The sequence below is a fragment of the Phascolarctos cinereus genome, unplaced genomic scaffold (genome assembly GCF_003287225.1).
Source record: "Phascolarctos cinereus isolate Bilbo 61053 unplaced genomic scaffold, phaCin_HiC Scaffold_5;HRSCAF=322, whole genome shotgun sequence".
Lineage (NCBI taxonomy): Eukaryota > Metazoa > Chordata > Mammalia > Diprotodontia > Phascolarctidae > Phascolarctos > Phascolarctos cinereus.
Window position 1 is genome coordinate 226,003,036 of NW_027555958.1, and position 13,305 is coordinate 226,016,340.

General features: G+C 42.5%; 1 protein-coding gene across 1 annotated transcript in view; it reads left to right on the forward strand.

The window, feature by feature from the left end:
- Position 1: 1 nt before the first annotated feature.
- The window catches only part of CLIC5 (chloride intracellular channel 5), a 225,463-nt gene continuing 212,159 nt past the window's right edge, over positions 2–13,305 (forward strand). The window contains exon 1 of the mRNA XM_020993875.2: positions 2–151. Within this exon, the coding sequence (XP_020849534.1) occupies positions 91–151 (61 nt within the window). The 5' untranslated portion in view covers positions 2–90. The remainder of the gene's footprint in view (positions 152–13,305) is intronic.

The window sequence follows — 13,305 nt, forward strand, 5'->3', positions numbered from 1 at the left end:
CTTGCATTTGAAGCAGGGTAGGAAGCCAATGGGCGACCAGAGTATGAGCAGCCTGATGGATGTCCCAGCTGGGGAAAACATATACGCCAAATGAGTTCTGGATGGAGCCCCAGATGTTTCATACCAGGTCCTGCAGGAGGCTGGGTACCAGGTGATGATTTTTTTTTTGTTACAATAACCTAATCTTCAATTGTGATAATTAAAAAGGTTTGAGAGACAGTTTCTGGGTAATTTAATCATTTTATTAATAAGACCAGCAGATTGTTAAGAAAAGGATGGTCATTTGGTCCTCTCTCTTAGACCAAAGACAATCATGCCAGGTGGGATCCCAGTTTATATATACGCTTCCAATGAGGGGCTGATGGCACCCATCATTTTATCACCCTTGGACGGAGAAAATATCTCTCTACCAGACAACTCCCAGCTTTGGGCTATCTAGGCAAAAGGATCTGTCTCCACCCAAGCTTGAGTAGAACACAATGGGCTTCCCTATCTTAGATTAAATTCCTTGTAAGGTTGGGTGGGGTCTGACCAAGATCTAGAAGAGTTAATGCAATCTCATTTTCAATAATGTCCTTTGAAAGACCTTAAAATCAGGTCTTTGAAAGAAGGGGAGAGCGTCTGAATCTCCTCAAGATATTGGCTATTAATAGTCATTTCTCTCAACATTAAAGAAAAGATGTTTGCCTTCATTTAAAAATAAGCCTAATTATTCTAGTTCCATAGCATATATTTTGTAATAAGTCTTTGATTGCAGGTCTGCTTATCTAGAGCAAGATGAAATTTTTCTTTGAGTTCTTTGCAATTTCAAAAACAAGCCTTGTATTTGTATAAATTTACATGAATATTTTTCCTGGTAGTGGCAGCAAATAAGCCATTACCTCAGGTCAGCTCTATGGGGGAACAGAAAGAGTGCTGAGCAGGGAATTGTTAGATTTGGTATTGATTCTGACTTTTATCAGAAGAAGCTCACTATATGACTTGGACTATGCAATTTAACCTATGCCTCAGTTCCCTTATCATTAAAATGAGGATGTATGATAATATCTGTCTTACCCAACTTCATGAATTGTGAGAGTTGAATGAATATCATTCAATCATTTTCAGTTGTATTGGACTCTTCATGACCCCATCTGGAGTTTTCCTGGCAAAGATACTGGCGTGGTTTGCCATTTCTTTCTCCAGTGCATTTTACAGGTGAGGAAACTGAGGCAAACACGGTTAAGTGACTTCTCCAGGGTCACACAGCTAGTAAGTGTCTGAGGCTAAATTTAAACTCAGGTCCTCTTGACTCTAGGCCCAGTGTTCTGTCCACTCTACTACCTAGTTGTCTACTACCTATAAAATTCAAGATATTGTTATCATCATCATCATCATCATCATCATCATCATCACACTGAAGGAGGAGAAGTGCCAGTGGAAGGCAGCAGGGATCAGTGATCATACTGAATCATAGCCAGAAGGGACAACAGAGAGCATCTATAATTTTGTCATTTTGTAGGTAAGTAGACCAAGTCTCAGAGAGTCTACGTGATTTGTCTAAGGTCACCTTTGTAGTAAATAGCAGAGGTGAGATTCAAACTATGCTGTGTACCACAATGTTCTTTAGTTACCTTACGATTAAATAGAATAATCTACACACCCACTAGTTCACTACAGTCTATCTATTATGGTGGAAAGAAGACTGGATTACAAGTCATCAAATCCGGATTTGAATCCCTGCTCTTCTTACTATAGATGGAAAGGACATCTCAGAATTCCTAATACCCTTACTCCTCTACTCTTCTGTTCTGTATTAACTGTATGATTCCATATTTTTCTCTAACAATTATTGTATTATCCAGAGATGCCCAGCAAGTCATTTCAGTATGGAGAGTACAATCCTTTCTTTGTCTGTTAACCCAGCCTAAATTTATATATATATATATATATATATATATTATATATATGTATATGTTTATGTATGTGTATATATTTATATACATGACCTCCCAAAAGCCTTAGAGCAATTTTAAACTTTAGTAGCTTAAAATTGCATCAAGGCTTTTAGAATACCATATATATGCATGCACAGCTGTGTGTTTGCACACATATGTGTATACACACATCTATAAGTACATATATACATATAATTATATCGGGATTAAATATATAAATCAACCAATAGGAAAGGGCACGTGATTTGAAGGCAGAGATGCAGCTTGGACTATGTTAAAAGACTCTGTATTATTGGAACTTGCCATCTAAAATTAGTAGTAATTGATATCCATTTTCTACGTGGCTATTAGTGAGTTGCCTCATTTTCCTCGCCCTCAAAAGAAGGGCTTACACCTTATGTCCTCTAAGGTCCCCTCTACTCTGAATTCTATGATCTTTATGAACCTGAATCAACTACCTCATCCTAATAAATTTCTTCAAAGCTCTCCCATTACTGAGGCTCAGCAACTGTCCCTACTTTAGTTGTGAAGTCAAGTCAACAAACTAATATACTAGGAGCCTAACATGTACAATGCACCATGAAAAGCTTTGGGGATACAAGAGTAAAACAAGACCTGATCCCTGCCATTGTAGAACTTACAAGGTAAACACACAGATAAGTATGATTCATATCATAATATGCTAAATGTGTGCTAGATGGCACAGTGGATTGAGTGCTGGGCCTGGAGTCAAGAAGATTTGAGTTCAAATCCAACCTTAGAACACTTACTAGCTGTGTGACCTGGACAAGTCATGTGTCTCATTTTCTTCAGCTGTAAAATGGAGATGATAATAACAGCACCTAAAGTGCTTAGCACAGTGCTTGGCATATAGTAGGCAATATGTAAATGCCGGTTATCATCTTCATTATTATTATATGAATTAGAGAGGTCTAAACAGAATGGCATGAGAGAGCTGGGAGGATAACTGGGGGGTGGGTGAGAGGACAGGGAATCCTGGAAGGATTCATGAAGGTGGTATCATCAAAGCTAGGCCAGGAAGGAAAGAAAGGCTAGGAAACAGAGTCCATTTTAGGTTTGCAGGTCAAGTCCAAAGCTGGGGAAATGTGAAGAGTCTTGTTTGGAAAAAAAAAATTTACATGAAGGGTATTTACATTTTGAACTTCAGTAAGATAGTTGGGAAACAGTCAGTTATTAAACATTTATGAAGCACATCCTAGTTCACTGATGGGTATGAGGCCTGTTGGTTACCTTCAAGCTAGTTACTTTCAACCTGCTTTAGCCTATCTGCCAAGATAGTTTTACTGGGTTGTGGCCACTGTAGCCACTACAGAGAGTTAGGGGACAGGTGGACATCAAAGGTGGATAAGCAGTCCTGAAAAGGGCTTGGCAAACTCTTACACTAGAGGTGCCAGTCCTCCTTGAACATACGATAAATGTGAAGCATGTGAAGACTTCCCGTGGTGGAATGGGAGGATGAGAATAATTTGTTCCAATACCATGAAGGTGGCTCAAGCAGGGGCTGTGGAGTGCTTAGAGCTTGGTCAGACATCGAAGACACCAAAGTCATCCACTGCATCTGGGGCCATCACCAGGTGTCTTAACTTTTGTCTTGCCACTGGACTTCTAAGACTGGAGGAGAGAGTGAGGCTGATGACTGCAACAGTGCCTCACTTAAATCCAGTTCATCTGTAAGTCAAGACATCACCCCATGAAATCACTCATCCTCTTAGAAAACAAAGGATGATCAACAACATTAAGCACCTACTAAGTGTCAGGCACAGTGCTAAGTGCTGGGAATACAAAAAGAGGAAAAAGTCCCTGCCTTCAGGGAGCTCACAGTCTAAGGAGACAGACAACAAACAAGCTAAATACAGGATAACTAGGAAGTAATTAATGAAGAATGGGGCAGCTGGGTGGCCCAGTGGATAGAATACCCTGCCTGGAGTTAGGAAGACTCATCTTCTTAAGTTCAAATCTAGCCTCAGATACTTACTAGCTGTGTGGCCCTGAGCAAGTCCCTTAACCCTGTTTGCCTCATTTCCCCATCTGTAAAATGAGGTAGAAAAGGAAATGGCAAACCCCTCCATCATCTTTGCCAAGAAAACCCCTCAAGAGGTCATGAAGCATTGGACATGAGTAAAATGACTCAGCATCCACAATTAACAAAGGGAAGGCACTAGAATTAAAAGAAGTTGGGAAAGGCTTCCTGAAGAAGACAGGCTTTTAGTTGGAATGTGACAAAAGCCAGGTAAGTCAATAGGTTGAGATGAGGAAGGAGAATATTTCAGGTATGAAAGCCAGAGGAAGTGTCTGGAGCCAAAGGATGGCATGTCTAACTGATGCAACAACAAGGAGGCCAGAGTCACTGCATCAAAGAGTACAAGGATGGAAGTAGGTGGGGTTGAGGGTGTAAAGTGTAAAAAAAAAGTAGAGAAAGGGGGGTTGGGGGGCTTGTGAAAGGCTTTGAACCCCAAACAGAGGATTTTGTATTTGATACTGGAGGTGAGAGGGAATCACTGTAGTTTTGCACAGGGGTATGATACAGTTAGACCTGAATTTTAGGAAAATCACTTTGGTGGCTGAGTGAAAGATGGATTGGCATGGGGAGAAACTATATACATAGTGTGTCATCAATAAACATTACATATATGTGTACATACACACATGGTGAAAGATGCAGGGTTTATGTTTTATTTCATATACAATAGAAAAATACTGAAGGTTTGGGGGAGAGGGTATATGGTTATTTAAACAGAGACATAATTATTTGTGCCTGGTATGGATTTTATGGGGAGAGGGGAGTGTAGAAAATCAGTTTCATCATAGGCACAATGATGACAAAAGGCAGTGACCCATATGCCAGAGAGTCTGACCTGTGCCCCTATGGAATTAGAGTTGAGAGAGGGGTACCGCCGTGATAAGACCCAGAGATGGTGGCTGGGCACTTGTGCAGCACATTGCTGGGTGATTACTAGGGAGGCGTGAGGACAACAGTTCTGTGGGGAGTTAATGTACCACACCATGTTGTTGTCCCAGGGCAAATCCCCAATTCCCTTTCCACATTTCCCTCATCTTGCCTCAGGGATATGTCAGTTCTCCCAATTAGTATGATTAATCTGGCAATGGTTCCAGGGATAGATTAGAGAGAGAATAGACTAAAAGAAGGGAGACCAATTAGGTATGACAGGAGCCCAGGAAGGAGCAGAAGAGGTGGGAACAGTGGGACTGGACATTGACAGCCCAGGTGCCTCGGCTAGGTGGGGAGCAAATTAGTCAATCTGCAGCCCATCTTCCCCACCTTGGGAGCAGAAAAGAGTAGTTGATATTTATATGGTGCTTTAAAGTTAACCAAAGACTTCCCTTTACCAAGATTTTCCTATTAGGTAGGTAGCATAAACATCATTGTCTCTATTTTTTTAGATGAGAAAATTGAGACTCAGAGAAATGAACTGACTTGGCCATGGTCTGACAGACAGTAAGTAGCAGAAGTAGGACTCAAGCCCTGGTTTGCTAATTACAAGTCTAGGGCTGAACATACCAGACCATATTGCTTCAAGGTGTGGGAGCCAATAGGAACCTGAGATTAGCAGTTTTATAGTCAGAAAAGCAATGAAAAAGTAGAGAGTGGGGTTATACTAAGGAGGTTAGAAGGACTAGGGTCCAAGAACCAGGAGAATGGTGGACCTAAGAGGCCAAGAGTATGGCTCGATGGTGCAGTGGATAAAGCCAGGCCTGGAAGCAGGAAGACTCATCTTCCTGAGTTCAAATCTGACCTCAGAGACTTACTAGCTGTGTGACCATAAGCAAGTCACTTAACCCTGTTTGCCTCAGTTTCTTCATCTGGAAAATGAGCTGGAGAAAGAAATGGCAAACCACTTTAGTATCTTTGCCAAGAAAACCCCAAATGGGGTCACAAAGAGTTGCACACGACTGAAACGATTGAACAACAAAAGAGGTGGTGAGCTGTGCCACTGGAAAAACTTCAGAACAAAACAAAACAAAACAAAACCAGGGCTGGTTGTGAGAGGCATGGAAAAAGGAAGAGTAGGATTGGGGTAAAGCCTCCTCCTAACGATTATTTCATAGTAAATAAGACAAAATGTGTGCTTCAAAGATTGCATTTCCATGCTATAGCCAAACATTGTCATTTCCTCTCCCCTATCCAGGCTAGATTTTTAAGAAATAAAGGTCGTGGGGCAGCTAGGTGGTGCAGTGGGTAGAGCTTTGGCCTTGGAGTCAGGAGGACCTAAGTTCAAATCCGGCCTCAGATACATAACACGTACTAGCTGGGTGACCTTGGGCAAGTCACTTAACCCCATTGCCTAGCAAAACTTGGAAAAAAAAAAGAGAAATAAAGGTCTCCCCCTTCATATCATTCTCATCCTTCTCCTTATGACAAAAAACAAACAAAAAAACCCCCCACAATATTTCTAGGTCTGTGGCATCATAACTTCACCCCTATTTGTCACTAGAATAAAATACAAACTGCTTAGGTTGGCATATAAGGTCCTCTGTAAATCTCAGTCCAAATCACCTTTGGGCATTTTTTTTCCACACTGTTCCCTTTCACCCCCACTTCCTTTCAGCCTGATTGGATTACTACCTCTTTTCCGAATTTGTTCTGCTATCTCCTACCTCCACACATCTTTATATAATCAATCTCCCATACCTGGAGTGTATGACCCCTTAACACCACTTGTTCAAAGGATTGGACCCATAACTAGGAATTTTTGCATATGGGTCAAGTGGTACAAACCATGTCCAAGAAGTGACAAAAACAGCATTTTCACCTTAGGCTGCATTTAGAGAGGCATGCCTTCCAGGTGATGTAGAGATCTATTGCACTCTGCTATGGCCAGACTTCACATTTTTGGAAGGAAGTTGCCCAGAAGAAAGCAACCAGGATGGGGAAGGGCCTCAAATTCATGTCAATATGAGAAGCCAGTGAAGGACCTAGGTATTTAACATGAAGAAGAGATGGGTTTTGCCGGAGCCCTCCCCTTTTCCTAAATTCCTCATTACCGTCAAGGCTAGCACTATGCTGCCAGTCACCAAGGCTCACAACTTTGGTGTCATCCTCAACTCCTCATTTTCACCCTCTATGTCCCATCAATTGCCCAAATCCTGTTGATTGACTGTACCTTCATATTTCTTATATAACTCACTGACACAACTCTCATATGTACTCTCTGGAACTGTGACCTTCTAATGAAAGCCTTTATCACTCATCCCTGTATCAAGTCTGTTTCTACTCCAGTCCACCCTCCCCTCAGTTGCCAAATTAATCTTCCCAAAGAGCAGGTCTGACCATGTCACTCTCTCTATTAAATAAACGTCAGTGGCTCCCTATTCTTCAGAGGAAACTGAGGTCCAGAGTTAATGTTAGAGGAAGGACATTCTACTTATCTCTCGCTCAGTGCTCCTTCAGGCAGAGTATTGATGTTTGCCTTCCCTTGTAAGCAGCTCCTAAGCTCCCTTCTGAGAGCTTACCAAGTCTTCCAGAAGACTGGATATTCATTGCATGATTCAGAACAGCAGCTAAGCAGAGAAGGAGTCCTTTGGTCCTTCTAAGTTCCCTCTGGCACCCACCCCTTAATGCCCCACCCCACACCCTATGTACATTCTGCTTGGCAGGAAATTTTAAGCGTTTTATGGCAGCAAAACTTCAAGGGAAAGGAAAATCCCAGGAATGTGGGAGGTAGAGGCATACCCAGGAAGGCATGGCTCTCCAGAGGGAACTAAAATTCTAACTCTTTCCCCTGCCTTGCCCCACTGAAGAGACTCCACTTTCTAATGCCCCACTTCTGGGATAGGTCACACTAAGAGACTAAGAACATCTAGACCCAAGGAAGCATTTTTTCCTTGCTCCTAGGAATTCACTGCCTGCAAAGGGCCAGGATCCCTGAAGTATCTCCACCTCACCCCCCCGCTTCTTGCTCAAAGCGTGGACTCTAGGCTTCGGAAAATTTTGCAGGCAAGACCAAAATTTTGGGTAAAAAAAAGTTGGCACAACTTTCCAGCAGGGGTGGAGCTAAAGTCTCCCTTCCCCCAACTTGCTCCGCTTTCCAGAGAGCTGTTGTGGCAATAGGACAATCACGCATATAAGAAAAGAACCATCCTTACCTTGTTGCTGTTTCCTGTGTCAGGGGACCAGCAGAAGTTTCTGATCAATTTAGAGGGCATAAGCCTTTGTTTTGGGTCAGGAAAGTACCCTTATCCCCCATGGAGAGTATGTATGCCCACTGGACCTCATTTGGAGGACCAAACTCCCAACTGATTGTCACAGACTGGGGCTGCTTCCCAAGACCATTGGGCAGGTTGGTATTGAGAGGGGTGGAGTCTTGTCAGAGGAGCCACCCTTTTATGAGGGCTTAACAAAGGGAACTGATAGGCCAGATCAGCCCTTTTTGGACTTTTCTTCTTCTTTTTCTGTTTAGAGGATTGGCCAAGTGGGCGTGTCTTCTGGGGAAGGGCAAGCCTGTGAATATGGAATCTTCCCTTCCTCTACTCTAGAAAATGGTCATGGCTGCTTTGGGCAGCACTGGGAAGCATGCTGCCCTTCCGCAAGGAGGCAGCATTGGGAAGCATGCTGCCCTTCCGCAAGGAGGCAGCATGATACAGTAGAAATAGCACTGGCCTTGGAGATAAGAAGTTTGGGTTCATGCCTTGCTTCTTGTACTTATTATATGTGCAACCCTCAACAAGTCACTTAACCTTCCTTGGCCTCAATTTCCTCATCTCTGAAATGAGAGGGTTAGACCAGATGCCCAGTGAAGTGTCTCCTAGCCCTAGTTATAGCTCTGTGATCCCATGACATTGTCATTAGCTTGTCCAGGAGGCAGAAGATAGCTCCTTCAGAGAGTGGACTCCCCAACCCAAGAGATGGCAGTAGCTGGGGCTTTGATAGGTTTTCTAAAGACAATAACATGGCAGAAGCAGACACATGCATGCCCCAAGAAGACAGCTCATGAACAATGATTTCTGTATAGAAGAAGAGAAGCTTTTAATCTCCTGGGTGGTCAGATTATAGAATACAGCTTTCTAGGCAAAGAAGGGGAGTTTTCTCGGGCAGTGCCAGCCTTGGGAGATTGCTTTGTCCAGGGGACTTCCAGTTTGAGAACTCTAAGTTCAAGAGTTCAAGAATCAAACATTCCGGAGAGAGAAGGGGATTTTCTGAGCACTGTTGTCTCTTGGTGAAAGCATTGCCCACATGACCCTTGTGATTAGAGGACTTGAATTAGGGAAATAAGTGACCTGAAAACCACCATTTCAGTGAGTATTTCAGACAATGTAGGCCCAATGGGAAGGTGGCATTACTTTTTTAAGGAGTTTCCAAATATGCTTACCCTTGCTTCTAGGGAATTTATTTAAGTGTCTTATGTTTTCTATATGTTTATGGGCTCCTGTAAGTCTTTTGTATTTCTGTGTGGCAAAACAAAGGCTGTCTATCCTACTCATTTTGTATTTTTAACTTTGAATGCTTGTATGGCAACTGGGATGGAGGACTCTTTTAGTTCATTTACCCTAGACATGAGCTATACTTAAGATAAATCGGGAAGTTTTCCTGGAGTAAATTCCTGGTGGAGGCATAATGTTGTTCAGTCGTGTTTTTTTTGTGTCCAACTCTTTGTGACCTCATTTGGGGGTTTCTTGGCAAAAATACTGGAGTGGTTTGCCATTTCCTTCTCCAGCTCATTTTTACAGATGGGGAAACCGAGGCACACAGGGTGAAGCGACTTGCCCAGGATCACACAGTTAGTAAGTGTCTGAGGCCACATTTGAACTCATGAAGATAAATCTTCCTGATTCCAAGACCAGTGCTCTATCTACTGCACCACCTACCTGCGAAGGAGACATAATGAACCCAAAAAATGAGGGTAAAAATTACTCTCTGGGGTTGCCCCTATGATCAGTCCCAGTCAAGTAGCTTTGGGACCTTTGGACCACCAATTACAAGTGAATGAATGAATGTTGCTACTTTTTATAGGGATGAACTTAGAATGAAGTAAACAAGTCTCATTCATTAAAGATTTATGAAACACCTACTGTATGCAAGGCACTATGCTAGATACTTGAGATAGAAAGATGAAAACTACATAGTCCCTGTTCCGAAGGAATGATATCTAAATAAGACGTGTATGATCTGAAAATATAATCTAAGTTTGGCTGGATTAAGCAAAGGAGGTACCCGGACAAATTATTCTAGTAATAGCTGAGAAAGGAGAGAAGATTTTTCAGCCAGTGAGAATGAGGAAGGCTTCATGGTTTTTGAAGGAATTCAGAATTTTAAAAGGCAGAGATGAGGACAATATACAGTCCACGTTTTGTGGACAACCTGAGTGAATGGGGTGGGTGGTATACTGAGTTCAGAGAATAGCCTGGCTTGAGTAGGATGCAGAGCACATTATAAGGATGCTAGGTGGTGCAGTGGGCAGAACACTGGACCTGGGTCAGAGACTTGAGTTCAAATTCCTTAGACACTGTGTGACTCTAGGCAAGTCACTTGGCCTCTGGCTGCCTCCATTGCCATCCATACAGATGAGGATCTGTAAATTGGGATGATGATAATAGTGAGGTTGTTATGAGGACCACATGAGATAATATTAAGTACTTTGTAAACCTTAAAGTACTACATAATTATAATAATTATTATTATTACACGAAAGGGAATAATGTCAAATAAGGCTAGAATTAGGTTGCATCCAGATTGTGCAGGCCTTTAACTGACAAGCTAAGGTGTTTGTATTTTATCCTGGGGATAGCAAAAAAATTTGAAGTTTTTCAATGAGGAGACTAACATGGTCAAGCCTATACAATAGAAAGATTATTATTTTTGTTAGCTGTGTAAAAGATGGGCAGCTAGGTGACTAGAGTGCTGGGCCTGTCAGGAAGACTCATCTTTCTAGGTTCAAATCTGGTCTCAGACACTTAATAGCTCTGTGACCCTGGGCAAGTCACTTAACTCTATATCCTCAGTTTCCTCATCTGCAAAATGAACTGGAGAAGGAAATGGCAAACCACTTCAGTATTTCTGCCAAGAAAACCCCAAATGAGGTCCCAAAGAGTTGGACGTGATTGAAACAACTCAACAACAAACAACAATGTAAAAGATGGATTGGTGACAGAAGGCATTGGACCAGGGAGAACGTTTAGGTAAGTCTGTTAATGGCCCAGTTGAGAGGGGATGATGATCTGAAATAGGAAATTGACAGTAGGAAGCATGTTGCGAAGTCAATAGGAGCTGAATACAAGGAAGTATCCAACATAGTAGACAGAATGCCCCAAATCCTGGAGACACGAATTAGAATCTTGCCACATACACATCAATCAATCAATCAAAAAACATTTATTAAGTGCCTACTATATGCCAGACACTGTGCTAAGTGCTGGGGGATACAAAAAGAGGGAAAAGACAGTTCCTTCCCTTAAGGAGCTTACGATCTAATGTGGGAGACAACATGCAAACAAATACATACAAAGCAAACTATGTACAGGATAAATAAGAAATAATTAAAAGAGAGAAGGCACTAGAATTAAGAGGGGTTAGGGATTTTAGTTGTGGCCATGGCAAGTCATTTAGCCCTTCTGGACCTCAGTTTCCTCATCTGTAAAATGGTGGAGTTGGACTTGATGACCTCTAAGTTCCCTTCCGGCTATAAATCAATGGTTCTCTCACTGTCCTACAGCATATAGATAACAGACCTTGGGAGGAGACTCAGTTTAACGTCATCAGCAGCTCCAGAGTAGGGATGAATGGTAAGAGTGACCAAGGGTTGTAGATTAACAGCAGAAGGACAAGGGATAGTGCTCTTCTGAAAGGGCTAGCATGTCAAGGAAGGAAAGCGTAATCAGAATAGGAATGGTAAACTTGGAAAAGAGGCAAAGATCAAGGGACCAGAGGGGTGTGGCAGCAGGATCTTCATTTATTCATTAACTCAAGAAATATTTATTAAGAGCTGACCATGTGCTGGGCACTAGGCTAAGTGTTAGGGATTCAGAGACAAACATCAAAATGGAGCTCACCTCCCACTGGGCAAAACAACATAGGCATGTATATAAGTGCATATGAAGCCATTTGGTGGACTAGCGCTAGCCACTGGGAGGATAGAAATCAGGAATGTAGGAGGGCTAAGGTTTGAAAGAAGTCAGAGATTCTAAGAAGTGGAGGTGAAGGAGTGAATGCATTCTGAGCAAGTCTGGCTGACAGCCTGGGCAACGGAAAGGAGGCAGGAAATGGCACATCGTATGGTAGGCCAGTTAGGCGGACACATGGAATGCACGAAGGTAAGTAACGTGCAATAAACCTGGACAGGTAGGTTGGAGCCCAGTTGTAAAAGACGTGAGTCCATATTTAATCCCAGAGACCACAGGAACTTGTTGAACTGGAGTGTAATACAGTCAAGCCTGTGCTTTAGGAATATATTCACTTTGGCAGGTGTGTGAAGGACAGGGGACAGAAAGGGAAAACTCTTGAGACAGGCTATTGTAACATTGAGAGGTATTAAGGACCTCAACTTGGGTAGCTGGGTGGTGCGGCAGATAGAGCGCCGGGCCTGGAGTCAGCAAGATTCATCTTCCTGAGTTCAAATCTGGCCTCCTGACACTTACTAGCTATGTGACCCTGGGAAGTCACTGAACCCTGTTGGCCTCAGTTTCCTTATTTGTAAAATGAGCTAGAAAAGGAAATGGCAAACCGCGACTCTAGTATCTTTGTAAATCCAGAGTTGAGAGGTTGAAGAAGCAATAAGAGAAGTGGAGACAAAGAATGGAGATGGCTTTTTTTTTTTTTAAGAATTTGGCTGTGAGAGGGAGGCTTTAGAGATGGCGATAACTGGAGTGGAGAGTAGGGTAAAGTGAATTTTTTTTAAAGGATAGGAGAGAACTTAGTGTGTTCGTAAGCCACAGGGAAGGAACCAGGGCATAGGGAGAATTTAAAAATGAGAGACAGGGAATGATTATGGGGGTGGGGAGCCGGAGGAAATGGGAGAGGATGGGGTCAAGTGTACAAATAGTGGGATTGACCTTGGCAAGGAGAAGGGCCTCTGAGGTCTATTCTGGCTCAAGCTCTGTGATTTTATAATCCTATGACCTTTTTCATCACAGACTGAAGAGAAAAAGAAGAGAGAATGGGGAAGTATTTTAAGAAGTTTTGAAATGTAAAGTAGAGAAGAAGAGGGAGCTCACAACAAATATATTCTATTTTCTCAGTAAAGTAAGAGGGATGTGAGGAATGAAGAGAAAGTTAAGAACAGCGAGGTCCTGTAGGTAACACATCCTGTTAGCTTGGCTATGTGGCTTCCTTTGGCACAGTTCAGCAGCCCCTGGAATAGGAGGGGCATGACTGAAAATGACTGACAGTCCTCCA